This window comes from Prionailurus bengalensis, chromosome B4 (genome assembly GCF_016509475.1).
Source record: "Prionailurus bengalensis isolate Pbe53 chromosome B4, Fcat_Pben_1.1_paternal_pri, whole genome shotgun sequence".
Classification (NCBI taxonomy): Eukaryota; Metazoa; Chordata; class Mammalia; order Carnivora; family Felidae; genus Prionailurus; species Prionailurus bengalensis.
Window position 1 is genome coordinate 31,116,460 of NC_057358.1, and position 23,490 is coordinate 31,139,949.

The window sequence follows — 23,490 nt, forward strand, 5'->3', positions numbered from 1 at the left end:
CTCCCAAGGATGATAGCAGGTAGAAAGGAAAGGGGAGGAAGTTAGCAAAAATGAAATCAAATGTAATCTCATACCCATGCTCAGAAGAATCTAATTTACTTTAACTATCTAAATAGATCTTAACCTGGTAGGAGAACACATTTGAAATGACATTCATTGTCTTTTCAATTGTTCCATATTTATATCTTGAGTCATATGCAGGCTTCGTGGATGTGTATGGTCAAAAAACTATTTTTTGGATTGGGACATGTCATAACTAATAACTAAAGGATGTCAGGTTTTCTATTTAAAAAAAAATTTTTTTTTACATTTATTTATTTTTGAGAGAGAGAGTGAGCTAGTGCACAAGTTGGGGAGGGGCAGAGAGAGAATGAGACGCAGAATCTGAAACAGGATCCAGGCTCTGAGCTGTCAGCACAGAGCCTGATGCGGGGCTTGAACTCCTAAACCGTGACATCATGACCTGAGCAGAAGTCAGATACTTATCCAACTGAGGCGCCCCCGGTTTTCTATTTTCATATGAAATCACCCAAAATAATTTTTGGAATTCAAATAGCTACAGTGGTAAATAATGTTAAAAGAGATGCTTCACTACTAATCCGCAATGAGTAAAGGCTATGATGAGAATATAAGCAGCGGTTTATTTGTTTTTATCTATTCCTCCACTCAAATTCTTCCCAAAGAAGTTGCAATTTGCATTCTCCAACAAAGCACCGCCAGTGCCACTGGTCAGAACAGAAAGGACATACAAAAGGTTTGCCTTATCCAAATACCAAACACTAAACGAGCCCCACTTATGTAATTCACTAAGTCTCATGCATTCACTTGCTCTATTACAAGATCCATGAGTTTAAATAAAACATACTTATAAAAACTGTTCCTGAAATACAAAGTCAGAGTATAATAGTTTCCTTAAATTATGAAGCTAATTGATTTTTTTTAATGGACCATTCACTGGTTCCTTGACCCTAAAAGATTTTTATTCTAGGCCTCCTGCACATTGTAAATTCATTATGACCAACCTAGTTCCCAGAAGTATTGCATCATTAGAGGTACAGAGATGGAGATTAAAAGCAAAACTGAAAGTGAACTGTGCCTTAGGCAAATTAATAATACAAGTGAAACCATTATGTAAAAATCATTGTTTGGCTGTAAAAATTTGACTATGCATAATAACAAGTATCTTGGAAAATGGTGATAGAATTCTGCATTGAAACACAGTAACCATCTTAAACCGGAAAAAAGAATATTTCAAATACGAACAATGGTACAGGATACATGAAGCTATCCCCTATAGTTGGCATCAAAATAGAAGAGAGGTATAATGTTTCTATTGCTCAGATTGTTCTCCCACAAATCACATATTTGCCTGTGGATAAATCTGAGTACATACATTTAGTTGGTATACGCTCTCTTCCTTTAGGGACAAGAAAGACTTTTAGGATAGAAGTTTATAGTACTGAGCAATTGAGCACCATATTATATACACTAAGGAATATTGTGTGCCTTGGCCTGACAACAGTGAGCCTATTAATAAGTTTGGGGATCCCAAAATTGAAAAGGATCAAAGAGTCCTAGAAATTAAGAAAATGGAAGGGTTTAAAACAAAACTGGAGAAGTACCAGAAGAAAGAACCTAGACTTGCATCATAAATTAAAAGTCCATACTTTTCCCCCCTTGTATATTTAATGTTCTGAAAAGCTACAAGCAGAGAATCAGAGTAACTATCTTAGCCCCAAACCTCAGATATAGGAGAAAGATGACTGGAAAAATATCCAAACATTAATCTCTTGTAAAGAAAACCATCATAGATTATTCTTTCTAGTTCTTTCATTCATTAAGCGTGAGATTGAAAGTACCCTGACTCTAGAACTGTTAGCAAGAATCTGGAATTGAAGGTGCTGGACTCTAATCTTAGTTATGGACAATATTTAGTCTTTCAGCCTTGACCCAGGCACCAAAAACTGCCTCGTACCCCAGATTATTCAGAGTACAACAGGCATATTATCTCTTGCTGCGGCACCTCTGAAAATGTGAAGTGATGATACAGAGGGGGCTCCTTATGAGTCTGCAAACTCTAATGACAAAAATGTGAGGTGGCTTTCTCATCCCCGGGGAATGACAACAAGAGAAATTCTAATCACTTATCAAAATGGGTTTCAATATCTGTTAAGGTAACTTTTCATTCATTTTACTGGTTTTCGGGTTCTTATGGAATGTCTCAACAAGAGATAACAGTCAAATTTAAGTGGAAAATTTCACAAAATATGCTAGGAAAATAGAAAGAAAGAAACAAATGTCTCATTTGAGAGAAAAACAACATAGCCCAAAAGCAACAGTCTCTTCAATTGTTGTTATAAATCAAAATATTTTAAATGAGATATCAAAATTCAAAGTTTTATTCCCAGAGAAATAGTCTTAAAAATTATAAAATACTATAAACTCATAAATGAATGAAACAGAATTGTAAATATTTCTTTGTGATTTTAAAAGTGATTATAAGTTCAGTCTTAATGTTTATTTAATTATGTTATTATGCTATTAATGTTATTTAATTTATCTAAACTATCTCCTAGGCAAAGATCTTAATTAAAACCATTTAAACTCACTTTAATGCCTCAAATAAACACATGATTTTTTCTTTGAATCTTTCTTTACATTGTATTTATTCCACAGAAACACTAAAAACCATTGGAGTACAAATTCTTCATATTAGATAAAAGAAAAAAGAGTGGAAAAGAAAAAAAGCTCTATCTGATGAGGGTTAATCAAATGACTGAAGTCTACCTCTCCTGCTCCTGCTTCATTCGTATCCTCTCCTCTTCTGATGTAAGGGAGTCCTGTATTTTTATTTTACCCGTTTTCTCAATCTTGTCATCTTTTCGATGTTTGCCAAACCTGTTGATAACAAAAAATTCTAACTTGTCAATATATACAAAATGAGTTTTCATTCTTTTGTGACAAAGACATATGTACTCAATGAAATGTGAGCTTCCTCAAAACGAGGGCCAAAAGGTCACCTGCAAATCATGATTTTTGCCCAATATTAATATTTTCAATCAATTTATTGGAATTACTTTTAATCAGAACTTTCCAGAGACAACCCTTTTGAAAATGGCCTCAATACCCATTTTTCTTTTGGCAAAACACAAATAAACAACTTCATAGTTCATCCTTATTGAACAAACAATAAATGTATAGGACTGAGTGCTGAATACTTCAAATGATAGAGGCCAAAAATCGGCATTAGAATGGGTTACTCTTAAGACTAAAGAATGGTAATCCACAATCATCTATTTAATAATCTCTCCATAAACAACTATTCTTTACTTTCATAGTCAGGTTTATTGGAAACATTCATCATAGTTTAAAAACAGACAAACAAGGCCATGTTCACAAGGTTTAAAGTACAAAGGATAATTTACACTGCTATAACACTTTGAGCTTATTAAATTGAAAGCTTTAAGGCATTCTCATCAAATACTATTCTGAAATCTGATGACAAGCAATTGGTGAATGTGGAATCTATATCTGATCAAAAACAAACATGAGGAACATACACATGATTGAAAACCAGTCCACATAAACTTTCACAGATGGCCGCTGAGCTGGGCAGCTCTGTGAAAACACAAACACCCTCTCTGGCATCCAACGTATCTCAGAAGCCTAGACTTGCTATCAATTCTTTGTCCTGTTCTGTTCCTTTTCTCTATAAAAGACCATGTTGTCTGAACACGTGCTCATACATGTACTACCTACCCTCAAATAATACTCATCTTAGTGATTTGGTCAGCAGATATTTCAAAAAAGAAACCTTTTATAGATAGTTCTTCAACTAAGCAGTCATAAATATATAAAATATGTTATTTATTTCTGAAGACAAAGTAGGAATCTGGCTTATGCTGATAATCATATCAAAAAGGAGAAGAGTTAAAAAAAAAAGGGGTAGTTGAAAACTGATATAAAAGAGAAAAAAAGCACTTCAACTAATGGCTTGGTTTGTAGCATAGGTCTTTCTTTTATTAATATAAATCTAATTTCAAATACGAATTTACAGTATATGGGAATGTACATGTGTACACAGGAACATCTCATACATTAAATAGTAACACTGTTTGCAAAGGGGTTTATAAATAAGAAAGGGACATGGGGCGCCTGTGTGGCTCAGTCAGTTGAGCCTCTGACTCTTGATTTCAGCTTAGGTCATGGTCCAAGAGTCTTGGGATCAAGCCCACGTGGGGCTCTGCACTCAGCGTGGAGCCTGCTTAGGAGTCTCTCTCTTGCTCTCCCTCTGTCCCTCTCCCCCACTTGTGCTCCCTCTCTCTGAAATAAATAAAATAAATAAATAAGGAAAGAAGAGCATTCTTTAAATGTTAAAAAAGAAAAAAGTTAAAATACCACCACCATTTCTTTAATAATTATGTATATTATTAGAGAGCATTCAAAAGTGCCTATAAAATTAACTTCTTTTTTTTTAAGTTAACTTCTATAAAGCAAATCTATCCTTAAATTATAATGGTATTTAGAAATTGGAAGATCATTGCAATTGCAAAGAGAAAAAAAAAAAATCCCTAAGAACTTGAGCCCGGAATATGACCACTTCTTGCAAGGGATAAATGTACTATGCTTTTAAAACTAATAAATATAAAGCATTAAAAATAAAAACTAAAACTTTCTCTTTCCTTTATTTCTGTCAATATATCAATAATGCCTAAGAGTAAGGCATAATGACTGACTTTATAGAATGAATTAATAAATAAATGAAAGAGTGAACATAAAAAACTGATACATCTCAGTAGGAGCCAACATCTAAAACATAATGTTCATTCATTTGACAAAAATATATTAAGCATCTACAGGGGGTTCAGGGAAGAGGACAGAGCTGGACAAATTAATTTGAGCATCATCAGCATGTAGATGGTATTTAAAGCCCCCATGAGTTCCCATCCTGAAAATTCTGCAACACTGAGGCGTCTGGAAATATAAAATGTATCAAATTCTAACATCAAGAAAAGTGCAAATTCAAATCTAAACATATGATATTTACTTATAAGAGGGATTCCTAAAGAAAAGTAAATCATTTTAACCATTTTTCAGTTCATAAATATCCTTCAAATGATGCAACATTGCCATATTGACCTGTTTTGTTTTCCTTTTTGGTTTTTTTTTTTTATCTTTGAGAGAAAGAGAGAGAGAGAGAGAGAGAGAGAGGCAGAGAATTCCAAGCAGGCTCTGCACTGTTGGCACTTGAACATGAACCATGAGATCATGACCTGAGCCAAAATCAAGAGTCAGATGCTTAACTGACTGAGCCACCCAGGCGCCCCTGTTTTGCTTTTAAAGAAGTGTTTTGGTTCACATTCTAGATTACATATATTCAAAACTGTATTTTATTTAAAAACCACTATGCCATGACACAAGATATATAATTGATCCTTGAACAACATGGATCCACTCATACCCAGATTTTCTTCTATAAATACAGTATACTACTATATTTCCTCTTTCTTATGATTTCCTTAATAACATTCTCTTTTCTCTAGCTCACTTTATGGTAAGAATACAGTAGATAGTACGTGTAATATACAAAATATGTGTTAGTACATTGTTTATCTTATTGGTAAGGCTTTTGGTCAATAGTAGACTATTAGAAGTTAAGTTTTAGGGGAGTTAAAAGTTACACGTGGATTTTCATCTGCACAGGGTATTGGTATCCCAACCTCCGTATTGTTCAAGAGTCAAATGTATATCTCTTTGTACCAAGAGGTACACTTTAATCTTATAAGAGATCACGTACATTTTCTCTTTGAGTTAATAATATAAGGAAAAATTAAGAGTGGTTGACTTTTCTATGATTTAAAGGTTTAGATATTTTTTTGGTACCAAACCTAACATTGAGTTTAATTACCTAGGTTAGATATTTATTTTTTAATGAACTTGGTGCTAGTTTGTGGAAAAAGTTTCATTTTTATATCTCTATCAAATTTCAACTTTTCTTCTAAGTATACATGATTTAAAAAAAAAAGTGAATCCTGACTCATATTTAAGAACTGCTTTTTTCTCACTTATTTGATATTAAAATATTTCCTATGCTGCCTCTGAATCACCAGAATATATTATTCTATTATTTGTAAATTTATTAAACTGTTATAGTATACTTCCTTTTTAAAAGTATAAATTCAAGATTAATATATTAAAAAGTAAAGAAACCATAGATAAAATGTTTATAGGTTTACATTTGGACACTTCCCCTAATGCATGGGGGAATAGTTAATAAATTATGTGATTTCTTTAAGGCGTACTATAAAAGCACAGCATAATACTTTATAATTGGGATAAAAATGAATCCCTCAGCTGTAATTTTTTGACAGAATAAAATAAAGGCTGTAGGTGAAAAAATATATATACCAACAACTCTAAAGTGTAAGAAGAAAAAGAAAGTAGCTCCACACTCATTCATTCATTGCCAATACATTGTAGTGTTCTCTTAATTTATCAGTTTAATTCTTCCTGCAAAGAGGGGTGAAGTCACTGAAAAATTTGAGCTATACATGTATTCTCAAAGTCAGTTTCACAACTAAAATCAGTAATTAACCTATGAAAACAACTATTCCATAGCAAGCTGCTTAAAACTTGGAAGACATCAATTACATTTATTTTATTATCTTTTATAAGCCACAGATGAATTTCAAATGGGTCACTTTCCAAAGAACAGCAAAGCTGAAAAAAATATTGTACTTGGTATGTCCAGGGAGCAAACCCATTCTCAGCAAAGAATCGGTTTTAGGAACTGCCTTCTGACTAACCACCACACATGCTCAAACAGAAAACTCTACTATCCAATGGGTGTGACCCTGGAACAGAAAGTCATCATGGACCCCAGCACCTGGGGAAAAATTTGCTAGTCATATCTTAGGGTATATTAACATAGAAGAATGACTTTAAATTTTTTTTTTCAACGTTTATTTATTTTTGGGACAGAGAGAGACAGAGCATGAACGGGGGAGGGGCAGAGAGAGAGGGAGACACAGAATCGGAAACAGGCTCCAGGCTCCGAGCCATCAGCCCAGAGCCTGACTCGGGGCTCGAACTCACGGACCGCGAGATCGTGACCTGGCTGAAGTCGGACGCTTAACCGACTGCGCCACCCAGGCGCCCCAAGAATGACTTTAAAAAAAATAAGAGACAAAAATAAAAATATAAAGCTTGAGAGAAAAAGTTGATAGAGAAAAATGTCACAGGTCCTTGCTATATGAAGAAAGTACAAAAATGCCACCAAGCCACTAAAGACTCCTTCACAGAAAGATACAGTGGATGAGCCCTGTCTTATCAGAGTAGAATTGATTGTAACATTTCTTAAACATATGGCTTTCTTCATAAAGAATACAGCAGTGTTTTCATTCAGCTAAAGTAATCTCCAAGTAATCTGCTAAATGGGTTTTACTATGACGCGTTACAAATGAGATCATTGCTTTCTGCCAGATCGGCCACATATATTACTATAGTAAAGAATAATGGGCAAAACATGCACTTGTTGATGAACGGGAAAAGAAAAAAAAAATCAGAGGATTGTAACAAAATTCTCTTCTTTTCATATAGAAAGAACTGTCGTTAAAATTTTACTGTAAGAGTTTCATGCTACTAAACCATCATTTCAGTTTTTAATAAATTAACCCAATTCTGTCTGCAGTATAAATAACATTGAACTATCTTACTGTATTTTATACTGCTAATAAAATTAGAGATCCTCAGAAAAAATTATGCTGAGTGATATCATGCACAGCATCCTGCTATAAATAAAATAAAAAATATAATTGGATTTGTAATGAAATGGAGTTTCCTAATATCGTATTTGAAAACATGATACAGTAGAAGTCTTAAAAATCTTCTGCCTTACTTAAAAATAGATGAACACAATAACCAGCACCAATTATCTCGTAAGCTTTGCGGAATAATTTTTGAAATAAGATTTTCTTCAAAAAAAAATCACTGAAATGTCACCTAGAAATCTGGTATTTCTCACAGCTAATTACCAAGGTCTTTCCATCTAAAGAGGGCTTTGCTATAATACTTGCCTTACTATTTACCCTAACAAGCATGTAGGTTACGTGATACTGCTTGCCTGGGAGAGTGTTGAAATAGATCAAATACAAATTTAGTGTCAGTGACTAGAAGCCACCCATCCTCCCTGAACATCTGACTTCAAGACTAGAATGGTCAACATGGTCATCTAACTCATTTTGCCCCTCATTTCTAAATATTTGCACCATCACATGATTCAATCACTTCCTTTCTCCGGTAACTCATTATTAATATAGGAGTTGTTTCTGGAGGACACAGCCATTGTGCTATCCTGTCTTTGACCACTGTGATGATGCTGCCATTTACCCTAAAGATCCTTGAGAGATACCAGCTGTGCCATGAGTCGGATTCAAGATTCTGGGCAGCAAAATCGAATACCCTATACTGTGTTATTCCTCTATTCCAAACTCTCGGCAATGCCTCAGGAACATACCATTCACTCAAGTCAAAGCAAAATAATGAGCTGTTAACACTATTCCTCTATAGTCTTTTGTGTCATACTTTTCCTAAATGGTTTTTGATCCAAGTTTCTCTAGAAAATCTTTTCAATTGATTCTGGTTCAATCTTTTTTCACATTCTTGGTATTAGCATTGACTTCTCTCAACTCATCACTCTGGTTTCTAACACAATTATGAACTTATTTCTGCCTTAAAGCCTTAAACTCTTCTAAATTTTAGTTGAAAAAAAAACCTGGTCATATATCTTTGTAGACTGTTTTATTGCAACAATAAGATTCCATACACACTGAAGGAATATGTACACGTTTCTGCAAAATCAAAGCTGAAAGATGGTCACCCATTCAATGTCTGTATTTGACTAACAAGGAAACTGAGGTCCAAGAGGTATGCAGAGCTGCCCAAAGTCACACTGCAAACTAGGAGAAGAGTTCAGGTCACCTCATTGCTAGTTTAGGAGATTTCAGTGGGCCTGTGCTTGGATACATCTAGAGAAACTGAAATTCTCAGACCTACAAATTTCACTTTGTGTAAATCCTAAGTGAGACATATAATTGAACACCTGTTGAATGCTCTTTTGATTACTTAATTACATTTCACTAGATTTTATTGAATTTTTATTACGTACTTTATCTCATTGATTTTCACAACCAGCATGTGAGGTAGGTGTTATCATCCTCCTCTTTAGGGGAAACCTCAGGGGAATTTAATGATTTCACAGGCCATATAGCAAGTAAGTAGCAAAGCCAGACTTCAGACCTAAGACTCTTCTTACCACACCCAGCCACCTCAAAAACTTGAGGAGCCAAAGACAGTCAGTTACCCTTATGCTTTTATACTTACAGCAGCTGGTTAAAACATCTTTGTTGAAATAAATAAGATAAATCTTGCATTTCCTGCAGCAATGAGGTCCAAAGGACATTGTTCCCAAATGGAACTTGTCTATGAAGACCAGGAATCTGGGGCAAGGTCAAGAACTGATCTCAACCATTGGAAAGGATCATAAAAACTACCCACATACCCAGGACACTGCCAATATTTCTAAATGCAATGATACTCCTTAAGCCAAAATTGTCTGTACTGACATATGCAAATACGGCCAGGCAACAGCAGAAACATGTCAAACTGTCCAAACCCAATCAGAGGGTAAAACAGCAAGAATTCGCTGCATGCATTTATCTTTTATAATAACGTGGCTCATAGTTTCTGGCCCTATTTTTTTGTGCCTCAGCCTCCATTTCATAAATAAGAAAAAAACAAGTCACTTCTAATATGTCCTTCCCATACAGGATCTTACATATTTTAGTGACATTTTAAGAAATCGCTACCATGATAGCATACTGATTTGCTCAGCAGTAGATTGTGGCAATGCTGGATGAATCAGGGAAGAGAAGGCTGATTATGAAAAGCAGAAAGCTCCTATTTAGGCAAAAAACATCTTGGTAATCAACAATGATGAGAAGGGAGGCTTAGAAAGGGTACATGACAACTTGATAGTGCTTTTATAAAATGGGATGCAGTTTTAACTTGGCGGAGTTTAGCAGGGGTTCTCTTTAAAAGGAAATTCACAAACTTGACAACCATTATTTGATTGTGTACAGTTTTCATCAGTGCTAGTCTGATTAGATTTAATAAACTAAATTTGGGTTGCCTGACATCCAGAAAAAATAAGTAACTTTTTTTTTTTTTAAAGAAAATATAGCTTCTACTTAACCAAGCTAGAACAGCCTTTAGACATGCAGTATACCCTTAATGGACAAGACACCCTTTTCAGGACTTCCATTAAGTGTCCTTATAAGTGCACTCTTCCCCTGGTGTAGCCTGCGTTATCTAATCAAGGATGCACTGATATATCTAGTAACCCGACACTTCAGGAGTCCTGGAAGGATATGGAACAAGAAAATATTAAAATGACAATGAAGAAATTGAACCCAGCATATTATCAATTTTAATTTTACATGAATCATTCTAAATTCCAAATATCTTACAAATAAACCCCCCCCCCCCCCACACACACACTACCATAGAATCTAAATGGAAAGACTTAAGGAAAAAAAAAAAAAAACAAGCAAACACAGTAATCCTTCAAAACACAAGATAAATACATAAATGACTCTGAAATAATATTTATAACCTATACTTAGAGCCATTCAAGTAAAATGACAGAAGATGAGTGGAAGTATATCTTAATTATAACGTTAAAGCTTTTTAGGCATCAGCTAGTTCATGGACTGCATGACATATTTTCTGTAGCAAATAAATTCCCTTTGTAAAGAGGGGTCAAATAGTAATTACTGTTCCTTCCATACAAAATTTTTATAAGGCTTGATACACCTTATTTTTTTCAACATATACCCACATAGGTAATCAAACCACACAAATCCCATAACACCAAACATGGAGATGCAAATAATATGCAAAGTGTATTTTTTGTTTCCCCCTTAACTACAACTTTATAATAAATTATACATATATAATTTATATATATATATATATATATATATCACATCTAAAATAAACATACACATACCTAAACATAGTAACAACAACACATGATTCTGATTTTTCTAAATGCTTAATTTGGCATCGAAATCAGCCATGTCCACTTATAATGATTTTGAGAGGGCCTTTCACACAACTACTTCTCTAGATCCTTTCTTTACTACTATACTCCTAATTCTTGCACTGTTCATTTTAATGCATTATTGTTTCATAATACAATACTCCAAATTGCAAATTACATTTGGCTCAAGAAGTGATTATGAAAAATACTATCACTGCTGCCTTTGCTCGAATAACTCTGATAATAATGAGAGATTGATTGAGCTCTAAGCAGCCCAAGTGATGAGAAGGGTCAATTTGAACATTTCTATTAAGCTTCTTTTGTTAAACTCAACACTTTGCCAGGTCAGAGGCAAATAATCATACCCTACATCTGGTTACCATGGTTTTCCTTTTCCTAAAGCGTCAGAACAATTTAGCAAGTGGTACTGCCCCAAAGGCAGTCCCCATAAGAAATGCTAATAAGACCTAAGTCAAAAAACACATCTATTCAAAAGGATACTTGAAAAAAGAAAAAGCACAGGGTAGAAAGATATTTTACTATCCACCTTTTTTTCTATTAGGACAAAGAATCAGTTGCATTTAGTAACAAAGATAATCATAATAATTTCTGTTGTCATCTGCCTATCTGATACTCAAATTGCATCCAGGTTGCAAACACTTATGTGGCAATGCAAACACATGCACAATTTAAGAATATCTCTTTTGAGTTGGAAATATTCACCCTCAATTAAATATGCATTGCAATTCAAATTCAAAGTTCTAACTACTGATAGGAGATATTTAGCTACAGGTACAGCTGAAACACTCTCAAATATGTTCTATGCTTCTACATTTACAGAGCAGATGAAAGTGACACAAACAGAAAATATGGTCATTGAAGTTTGGGGGAGGGGAGGGGAACAGACCTTTGGTATAGCTCCTGGAAACTTTGAAAGATTAAAACTTCCCCAAAGATCTCATTATCTGTAAAGTTAAGGTGTCAGTCAGCACTTTTTTCTGTTGATGATAGGGAACAATTTCTGTTGATTCAATATCTTAGAGAATGCTCTCTACAGAGTAAATTAAGAGGCGCAGACATTCATTTTTTATCTTTTGCATATTCAGATTTAATATTAGGGAGCCGACACATTTTATAAGGCCCAATAGAAACTCTGCAGGGTGCAAGCTGGAGGCCATGCCTAATTCTTGGAGCAGAAAAGAGCCAGCGGATTCCCACAGGCCTCCAAGCCAAAACCCACTCTACCTGAGTCACACCATCCTCTTAAGGAACATAGGACTAAAGGTCACATATTTGGGTAAACTCAGTGTTCCTGCAGCACACCTGGGTCCTGACGAGTATAGCACATACAGAAGATGACCGTGTGACACCACAAAATGGCAACAGCTCTTCTCAGGAAAGGTTCTTAACTCTTCCGTGCTGTGACTCACTCCCCCAGGATGCACAGCGCTGCCTATTATTTATGACTCAACGGTAGTTCAGAGCGCAGCTGGTAACTAGGATCTAAAATCTTGGGACAGTTTCGGGGACAGAGTGACAAGGGCTTAGAACAAGGAGACATGTTTAGCGTCTCATCTCCAATCAGCCCAGCCTCCATGGGAAGGGGAACATGAAATTTGACAAATGGCAAACCACCACATTTTTCCTTATTTGACTAAATAGTTCAACAAGCGTTTAAATATAGAACTTGTTGATCTGTGCACTGGCCTGGAATTCCTCTCATCCCAGCTTATTTCCATCTCCTAAGAGCTGTCTCGTCTGCACTGCCTGCTGTGTGGTCTGAGGCTCCACGCACTCACTGGAGAGTGCAAGCCAAAATGTGGAGGTCCGTAAGAGTGTGCCCTGTTTGTCCAATAAACCGTCCTGGAACCAGAGCCAATACCACGGATATCAGTTTAAATTCTCAAGTCTCCCCAGTTACGTCTGCTTTTACAGGATATCATTATGCTGCTTTTCCTTGGCTGAGGTTTGAAACTGTCTGCCCTAAACTAGTGTGTATAATCATGGGGTATTAGCAAATCTCACTTTGTTGAGGATAGTATATAATATAAATAGATCTATTTCTACCCCCAAAGGATAGAAATAACCTATACATCTTTTTTTAGCAAAGCCACTCAGAATACCTATCTAGAAGCTAATAAACTAATGCAGGAATAATTAATCTAAGGGAAGAGAAGCCCATGAGAAAAGAACTTAATGAATAACATGAGCTGACAGACGTACAACATCTTAAAATTCCAAAAAGGGGGCGCCTGGGTGGTGCAGTCGGTTAAGCATCCGACTTCAGCCAGGTCACGATCTCGCGGTCCGTGAGTTCGAGCCCCGCGTCGGGCTCTGGGCTGATGGCTCAGAGCCTGGAGCCTGTTTCCGATTCTGTGTCTCCCTCTTTCTCTGCCCCTCCCCCGTTCATGCTCTGTCTCTCTCTGTCCCAAAAATAAATAAAAAACATTGGAAAAAAAAATTAAAATTCCAAAAAGGTTTCCACACAAATTCTTTCATTTAGTTCTTAGAGGAACATGAGAAGGAAATGTGTGAGGAGGAACCTGAGGCTGACGGGTTAAGTGTCAGAGGTGTTAGAACTGGGTTGGGAAGAGACAGCTTCAAATCTACATCCCCAATTCTTTCTATCACAGAATACTTGTCTCCCTCTTAGACTGACCTCAGCCTCTTTGAACGTCTCTTAGGTTGTTTATGTTATTTTATATGTTGGCAGTTCACAAAGTAAAATCTGTATTTATTACACTGAAATCATATTAAAAATAAATTTTAAGAAGGATCACTCACTATGTAAGCATCTTCAATGGTGAAACACCACGTGCGTTGTAAAATACGTGAAAGTTTTCAATGTAATTTTAACCCTTAAGCATCCACTAAGACACTGGGGCAGTGTTCCTCCATACAGAGTAACAACTGAAATAAGCTGCCGACGGGGGATCCAAGGACAACCGAGCATAAGATACTAAAGCATTTGGGTAGCTTATCTGAAGATCAACAATGCAAACACATGTCACAGAGCAGTCAGTGTGGATAGGGACACAGTTTTTTCAACTGTGGCATAATTGAAATTTTGGCCCAGACAATCCTATGTAGAGGTGAGGTGGGGGTGGCAGGCTCTCTTTGGCATCATAGTATGTTCAGGAGCATCCATGGCCTGTACCCACAACATGCCAGTGGCACTCCTCCCTGCTGGTGACAACCCAGTGAGTCATCAGACACTGCCAAAAGTCCCCTCTGGAGCAAAACCCTGGGGGTTGAGAACCACTGGGCTAGGGTTTAAGATAAACAACTAAGTTCAATGCAACAGCTTCATTATTTACAAAGAATAAGAAGAGGGCTCAAAGGACAGTAAAATGTATGTTGGTCCTCACCCAAGAATGCCCCATTTATTTAAGGACTACTTCCTAAATACTGAAGAAGGAAGTCTCTTTCTACTGAGATGGTTAAGATTGAAGGCAAATGACCATCTAAGTCCCAGAAAATAAGATCTAGCATGCTGTAACCCAAGAATACATTTGGGGAATGTATCCATAAAAACGGCACCAAAGTCAGTATAATCAACATTAGTACACTGATTAAGAGCTTGTACTCCAAAATCAGAAAGATGTAGTTATCTGAAGTGTTACAATTGGCACTGTTAAATAATAAAAATATTATCTCTAAAAAAATAGTAGTAGCAAAGATTAAACACAATCATGTTTTTAAACTCTTGGCAGAAATCATCCCTCAATATAATAGATACGATTTTCTAACAAAAATACCCATACACTCATTCCTTCCTCCATTTCTAGGTAGCTCCTCTAGGCTAAGTTGGTAAGACCATGACCATTTCAAGTGGTAGATATAATAAGGTTTTCTAGTATTTGTGGTCCACTTCCTGTCTTTTTGGCTAAGCCAAAATGATCTGGCCAGTAGTGGCTGGTCTCGGCCAACACAGTAGAATGAGGGTGAACAGCAGCCCAGTGCTATAAAGCAGCTCCAATTTCAGAGGCCTGAGGCCACCTGTCTTCAGAAACAATGACTCATAGAGGTTTCCCAGGAGCAGACTCACCATAGCAGGTGCTGCCTTTCCAATATCCATCCTCCTTTCCCTCCTTAGAAGTAGAACCCTGGTTTGGCAGGGAGAGGAAATGCGCCTAGTTGACATAAAATTACTTTCCCTTGGTTCCTTTGAGAATAGGAACAGAAGACAGAAGACAGCAGTTAAGAGTGTAAACATTTGCAGCCAGATTTCTGGGTCAAAAATCCCAGCTTTTCCTCTTCCTGGCTATGTGGCGTACACAGTCACATGACTCATTCCGCTTGGACAACACACTTAACCTCTTTGAGCCTCAATTTCCTCCTTAGTAAAATGCAACCATCCTCACAGGTTTATATTGAGAATGAAAGGAATTATACATTCGCTCTGTACTGGCACACATAGGCTCTCAATAAATACTATTTTATTATCATTGTTATTGATAAATTGTGGCCATAGAAATTGATATGGGACTTCAAGAATGATTGGTAGAAAGGGGGCTGACTCCACTGAAAGTTCCCCTTTCCCTTTCCTGCCTCTTTTGCTTAGAATTCTGATAAGATGGCTAGAGTTTTAACCATGAAGTGACAACAAAGGTAGAAATACATGTTTAAGACAGTTGTGTTCATAGTGGCATTATTCACAAAAAAAGCCAAAAGATAGACTCAAACTAAATGTCTATTGATGGATGAATGGATAAACAAAATGTGAGCTACATGTACAGCGAGATAGTGTTCAGCCTTGAAAAGGGAATTCTGACACTTAACAACAACATGGATGAACCTTGAGGACATGATGCTAAGTGAAATAAGCCAGTGACAAAAAGATAAATAATGTATGATTCCGCTTATATGAAGTATCTAGGAGAGTCAAATTCAGAGGAACAGAAAGCAGAATGGTAGTTGTTATGGGTCAGGGAGGGGAAATGGGTTTGGCATTTAAAGGATACAGTTAAGGTTGTGTGAGATGAAGAGGGTTCTGGGGTGGACAGTAGTGATAGCTGCACAGCAATGTGAATGTGGTTAATGGCCCTTAAACAGCACACTGGAAGATGGTTAAGGTGGTAAATATCATGACTATTTTACCACAGTTAAAAAAAAAATGAAAAACATAGTAAAGATGACTGAAGGGAGGCAGGACTTTGCTGACCTTCTGAAGCCACCATGCAAGCCTTGGACTGCCAATCTCCAGACTTGTTTTAGAGACAAATGAGCCCTATCTCGTTTAAACGACAGTTACTTGGGCCTGTGCTACAACCAAAACAATATTTTACAGATAAAATCATGGAGATAAGAAGGCAAGAAGAGTATTTCATACATTTGGCTTTCCAAACAGAGAAAAGGAAAATATATTATTTGCAGCATCTCTGTAAATGATCCCATCTTCACATCCATACTTCACTATTCAGCCCCCCAGGTCCCAGCAACTAATTTACTCTGAAAGACGTCACCCTCAAAGTCCATCCACGGTGGCCAACAGCCTTTCAAGAACAGAACTAATTGAGACAACTGAAAATAACCACCCAAATGAAGCCTCTTCTCTTCAGGCCAACACTGCTACTCCCGCTGAAAGACTTTTAGTACGAAAATGAGAAGAAAACAACATTCCATGAGTCGGAAATGATTTGCATTTTCTCCTCATTGTTTCTGATGCTATTTGGGTATTCTACAGTTGGTGACTAGAGACGCCTTCATATACTCTCTTTTATTTTGGCTGTTAATAAGGGTTTTCTCTCTAAATTAGACAGCTGCCCATCAGCTGCATGTAGACACAACAGCAGAGGACACTTCTAAATGAAAAGGCATTTTCCCATTGTTGACCAGACTACCTGAAAATAGTAGGAGTATTCTGCTTTAGTGAATTACATAGTTGCCATTGCACGAGAAAAATATTGTTCAAAGAAATTTTGCCAGACTAAATAGATAGGGGTCTACTCTAAGAGTAAAATCATAAAATCGTTACAGTAAAGGTAATAAGACCCATATAGACAAAACTATATTTAAATATGGGACCTTTCCAAAAAAGAGTTCCATAGGGAAAATGTTACATACATTTTTCTCTATTTGTTCATTAAAATTGATAAGGCAGATCTAAAATCTTAGGAGTAACCTATTTAAAGATCGTAATGGTATCTATGACCAAACAATAGCTAACTAGCTTCATTTTCTACTTTTTAAAAGATAATACTTGGTTTATAATATTTTATTATTGAAAATATAAAAGATATCAAAATTGTGTCACAGCAGGAAATACATCTAATTATCTACTTTCATGGGAAATATATTTCTAGCAAGAAATCTAGTTGAAATGATTTTGAACGCAACAATGACTATAAAGTGCATAATACATAGAATGATTGATGATATTGAATAAGCCTGTAAAAAATAATAAAAAGGTTTTAAAAATGATGCAGATAGGCAGAGCACAGCGAGGAACTCTTCAGAGAAGGCAACAAACTAAAAATAATGGGCACACGCTCAATATATCAATTTCAATAGTTTACATAAAGCATTAATAGTTTGAATGTATCCACAACTTTATATCCCTTTGGATAGAACATAGAAGATGAACAGTGTTGCCTTGAAACACAAGATATCTGTAAATTGCAGTTTATTCAAGGTTTTTTTTTTTAAGCTACAGGAATGGAGGCACTTATGAATCTCGAGAAAATTGGTTCTGAGAAACACGGTCTGAAAATGTATGCAAGTATAGACTGAGGACTCCTACTTAAATGGTTACATGGTTAAATGTCACAATTTAAAAAAAGGCTTTAGGGGCGTCTGGGTGGCGCAGTCGGTTAAGCGTCCGACTTCAGCCAGGTCACGATCTCGCGGTCCGTGAGTTCGAGCCCCGCGTCAGGCTCTGGGCTGATGGCTCAGAGCCTGGAGCCTGTTTCCGATTCTGTGTCTCCCTCTCTCTCTGCCCCTCCCCCGTTCATGCTCTGTCTCTCTCTGTCCCAAAAATGGATAAACGTTGAAAAAAAAAAAATTAAAAAAAAAAAAAATAAAAAAAAATTAAAAAAGGCTTTAAAGAAAAGTAATTTTAAAGCTGGCATTTTAAGGAAGCAAGCTATTTATCTGACCCAAGTACTTTTTTGGTTTTGTAAACATGAGAGAAAATTGGAAGTAAGGTATTATCATAATTTAGAGCAGCTGATGTCATCGGGATCACACCTACTCTGGTCATATGCTCAGCAGTGACATACCTGCCAACACATAGGGGAAAAGATAAAGCAGAGAAGGAATGAGAAATCCTCTCACCACTGAAGGAAGTGATCCCATAGTCAACAAAACCAATCATTAAATTTGCTTCTCTTCCAAGTTATATTTTGGTAACAATTTACTTAAAAAAATTAATCCTTCATATTCTAATTTATGTAATTCTTTGTGAAAATCTGCAATTGGTATTAATGTGTCACTTAAAAGGTTATTGCTAGAAAATGTAGACATCTGGCAGGTTTTTTGTGTGTAGAGAGTGTTGGAAAAAAAGAGCTTGCTTCTTAAAACAGGAAATAATATATGATATCCTTAACTTAGAACAAGAATTATGTCAAGAGATTCTGTCTGTACCGGCATCACACAGAAACACTAAAGTATACGATGTAAAATAGGTAACCATTCAAAATTGGTCCAGTGACATCTACTGATGCTAGTAATTCCTTTGCAGCCAAGGCCACAAGTCCTAGTGACTCCTCAGCAGAAACACTGTTGATCACATCCTTCTAATTAATAAAAGACACTCTTGTCTTGGCTTTAATGAGCATAATCTTCTGGTTTCCTTCTATCTGCAGCAGATAGATGCACCAAAAGCTTCCACCACCCCACTCCCCGCCCTAAGCTGCCCCCAATATTTGAAGGGTCCTCAGAGCTCTGGCCTTCCCTGCTCCTCCTTCCCTGCACCCACACATCCCAGACAGCCCTTCCATGAATACTACCATGGTTTCAAATGTCACCTTCTTTGTCTTGGACTTCAAATCTCTACAGCCCCTCTCCCTCAGCTGCTCACCAGCGACCCCTACTGGGTGTGTCACAGACAAGTGCAAGTCAGAGTCCCTGTGTCCCATTTTCTCCAAATACCATGTTCCTCCAGGGTTTTCTAGTCAGTGTAGCACTATCAATCCAGTTCATCAGGCCAAAACTGTAGGAATTATTTCTTAATGTTTTTTCTCTCTCATTTTTTACATCACCAGGACCTCTAGATTCCTCCTGAGAAACACATATCATATCTCTGTCCCCAAGGCCACCACCATGGCTGGTCATCATTTTTCTAACAGCTGCCCAGTGGAGTTCCTGGCACACTCTGTGGGCCTGCTCTTTAGTCCACACACTGCTGTTGAAGCCATCTTTAAATTTTCCAAAAAATGTAAATTTATCAAGCCATTCTCTTCAATGGCTTCTCTTTGTTCTTAACATCAGGTACAAACTATACCATGAGTCCATTATGAGCGGCCACCTGCCTCCCTAACAGCTCCTCCCCCCCATCTTCTCCCCACCCAACCTCAGCCCAGCCTTGCAAACCTACAGCATTTCTGCCACCTAAATAGTATTTTTCAACTGGGCATTGCAACCCATTGAGAACGTAAAATTGATTTGGTAGGACTCACCTGGCATTTTCAAAAAAAGTGAATTACAGAATAATAATAGTAACATCAAGAGTAGCTAACATTTACATAGTGCTTTCTTTCTTTGTATGAGGAGGAGTTCTAAGGTGCTTTGTACATATCACTAATTCACTTTAGCTTCAAAACAATGGTGTGAGGCAGGTACCACTCTTATCCATACTTTACAACTGAGAAAAGTAAAGCACAAAGAGGTTAGTTAACTTGCTCCAAACACAAGGCTGGTGAGTGTACAGCTGGGATTTGGACCCAGGTGATCTAACTTCAGAGTCCAGGCTCTTAACCACCACCCGCTGTTGCCTGCCAGCGATGCGCATCACAGCACACTACACAGAGGAAGGGCAAGTATTAAAGGGTTTGTCTCAGTTGCTTGTGTGTGTGCGTCCTCTGGGTTGCAAGGTAAAATAGGTTTCTTACTGAGGATCATGTCAAGATCCCGAGTCCCACTGATACAAAGTGCTCCTTTCCCCCAAAACCCCCTTGAAAAAGAGAACTCAAAACACCTTTTGGATTTCGTTATAATGCCATCTTCTGGAGGGAGATATTCTGACTCCTAGTCTGGGCTGGGCACACTCACCCAAAGTCCCCCCTCCACAAGGGCCACCGTGGTGCTGCCTCATCTTCTCAGTTACACCCAAATCCCTGGCACCCAGGATGGTGCCCAGCATACAGCAGGCCTCCAGTGAACACTTGTCAAATGTATAAATGAATGGCTTTACTTCAAAATTACTAAGAAATCACGTATACTCCATAACCAGCCTTGAAAAAACTCCACTTGCTCACCACTAGAAACGATTTTGCCAGGTGAGCAGTGAAACCCTCAGAAGTTACCTCACTCCCCTGGTTATTCTTTGCGTAAGGCATGTGGGTGCATGTTTTCCTGGGCTTGCCTCAGAGCACATACTACCACAGCTGGCAGGGTGAGAGAAGTGGGGACCGGATATGGTGGGAGAAGGAAGCGGTTCCCTGGAGCAGTGATCAGGGCCAGGAGCCCACACCTGGCCCACCTCAGGAAACCAGCCCTTCCTGTCAGGAGCACCCATGCAGGACATGCACAGCGTCAGGCTACACTTCACAGGCTGCAGACATCCTTGGTTCCAGATCTGTGCCTCTCACCTGCCAATTTGCAGAGGAACAGTGAAAGTTCGTCTTTAATAGGATACTTATCATTAAGTGCTGAATATGATTCCCCATCAGGAGATTTACTGCTCATTTGCAAATACACTTACCTGAATGTTGGGATGCATCAAACCAAATTTATTTTCAGGTAATCACCTTTCCCCCAGTGTGGCTAGGACAACTCAGGCATATAGTACACAACATTCTATGTCAATGATTATCAGTCTTTTGCCACTATGCTCTAAGCATCTGGCTGTTGCTATGTTCTAGAAAGGTCACCAAAGGAAAATGTCCATCCTGTTAGAATACCTTTCTACAGTGGGTCCAAAGTTTACTTTCTTAAAACTTGCAGAATCGACCTAAGATTAAATTGATGCTATCATTTCCTCAAAAAAAAAAAAAAATTAACACTATACCCTAAAAAGAAATACAAGAAAGAAAAGAAAAGAAAACTGAAATTCTAGTAAACCTGGGATGCTTTCCTAATGACTAAAGTAGTTATAAAAGCAGGGATTAGATAAAAGATTATTTTTCTACAAGCAGCAGTGGAAATGTGCCAAGGCCAGGTATGAGGATCAAGATAGACACAATGCAGGTGCCTGAGAGGCAGGCAGCCCCAAGCCTGACTTGTCTCTCAAGAGGAAGGTCCCTAAAGGCTGAGCCATGGTCTCTGGCACATCCAAGGATCTGGCAAGTTTGCTGATCCAGGTGGCACTGACGGGGCATGGGAGAAAGTGACAGAAAGAAAGTACAACACATCAGAAGATTCGCAGAGGAAATGAAGACTGTGAAAACATTCTGAGAAAAAGAATGGCCTCATGATTATTTTAACAAGGATAAAAGGAAAGAAACAGCAGCAGTAGAGCAAGATCTGAGATACAAGAAGGTATACAGTAAGAGGAAAATGAGGGAAAAAACAGTAAAGGACTTAAAGCATTTATAGGACTATATGGCCATCTTGAAAGAAGAGAGCAGGGACAAAGCTAACCTTTTTTTTTTTTTTTTTAACTCATCACTAATATTCAGGATACAATATAGACAGGTTTGAGGGTCAGGTGTGGGGGAAGAAATGTGGCAACAAGTAATTTTTAAATTAACAGTAAAATTCCTAAGTCCTTAAGAATTATTTTGGGAGAGAAAGGACCATAGACAGAGGATGCTAAGAAATCAAATAGGAACAAAAATTAAAAGTCATGCTTAAAGGATACTAACTTCCACATTTCCCAGCTAGCAACAGGAATCTCTATTTTTTCATGACTACCATAGCAATGCCACTTCACATGATTAACCTCATAGCAATCTTGGCTCTCATACAGGGCTTTAGGGCAGTAGAACACATTGGAAGAGACTAAGAAGGGTGAGGTGGTCCAGCAGAGTGGGTAGGAACATGGCCCTAGGGGTGGACCAATGTTCAAATTTAGTGTTGCTCTACCTTGGCCATCAGTACCTCCCTGAACCTTTGTGTTCAGTTTATCCATAAAATGGAACTAAAAAGAGCACCTACCCTACAGGGATATTAATGAAGATTAAATGGGTCATAGAAATAATGTTCTTAGCAGACTGTCCACCAATATCAACATTCTATGAATGCTAAGTGCTAGCCAGAGTACTGGTGAAAGTACAACACATGAGGAATGCCTTTTCTCTTTAGGGAAGTCCTAATGACCAGCATGTTACCCAACAAAATCAGAAACATGTGCCAAGAGGAGATAAAGGGTAACTCTCTTAAGAGTTAGAAACAGAAGAGTAGAAACAGAGAAACCTTTATACAAAAAGTAGGGATATTACGTGGTTAGCGTCAGTTCAGTTCAAAGTCCCTGTTCCTTTGGACAGAGAATTGTAAACTTGTTCTTTTATTTACTTTTTTTTTAAGGACTGAAATTGTTATGTAAACCAGAGAGAGAGAGCATTTTCACACAGAAGAGATGTAAGTTATAATATAAATATTCAAGGTGGTATTGAAGGAGAAACTAATGAGGTACAGTTGGCCCCACCCCCAAACTACACTTCAAGTAAGACTCAGGAACATCTCAGGCCCCTGGAGCGGCTGGGCCCTCAGTGCTCAGCTAAGGGTCCTCTCTCTAGGGCAGGTAGGGAAAAGAGAAAACTCCAGAGTGCCATCTATGGGTGGTGGCACCTGCAGGTGACAAGGCCTGTAAACCGATGTGGGCGTGGTCTTCAGAAGGGAGAGGGCCTTTCATCAGCTCATTCTCTGCAGCTGTTGCTTGGGAAGCTGGTGAAGAGGAAAGCGAGGGTTCTGACTTCTGTAAGGGACAGAATCTTACAGCATCTCCTGAGCTTGACATTGTAAGGTTTAGGAAGGCATTAATAGAGCAAGTTTAGCATTTGCTCCTTGCTTGCTTGCATCTGTGACCCCTCCACTATACAACCCAAAGCCTGAAGGTTGGGGACTCTTGGCATGAAGGATTTAATTTGGAAATCGTATCTTTTTTAAAGTCTGATGTAACAGATAATACTTAAATCATTGATAGCTACTAAGAGCAGGGAAAATGGTAACTTGAACAATAAACCAAAGGACATGATGTAGAGCGTGAAAAGGCCTGCTCTCTGGGGACTGTTTGCTCAGTTACAGGCAGGCTTCAGAAGTGACATCATCTTCCAAAGATGGGAGCAAAC

At 37.6% G+C, this 23,490-nt stretch overlaps 1 protein-coding gene across 19 annotated transcripts in view; it reads right to left on the bottom strand.

The window, feature by feature from the left end:
* The window catches only part of PARD3 (par-3 family cell polarity regulator), a 674,219-nt gene that overhangs the window by 168,504 nt on the left and 482,225 nt on the right, over nt 1–23,490 (bottom strand). For 15 of the 19 annotated variants that reach the window (XM_043563576.1, XM_043563571.1, XM_043563585.1 and 12 more), the window contains one exon: nt 2,788–2,898. The exons of the other annotated variants lie outside the window; for them this stretch is intronic. In XM_043563576.1, the coding sequence (XP_043419511.1) occupies nt 2,788–2,898 (111 nt within the window). The remainder of the gene's footprint in view (nt 1–2,787; nt 2,899–23,490) is intronic. 19 annotated transcript variants of the gene reach the window in all.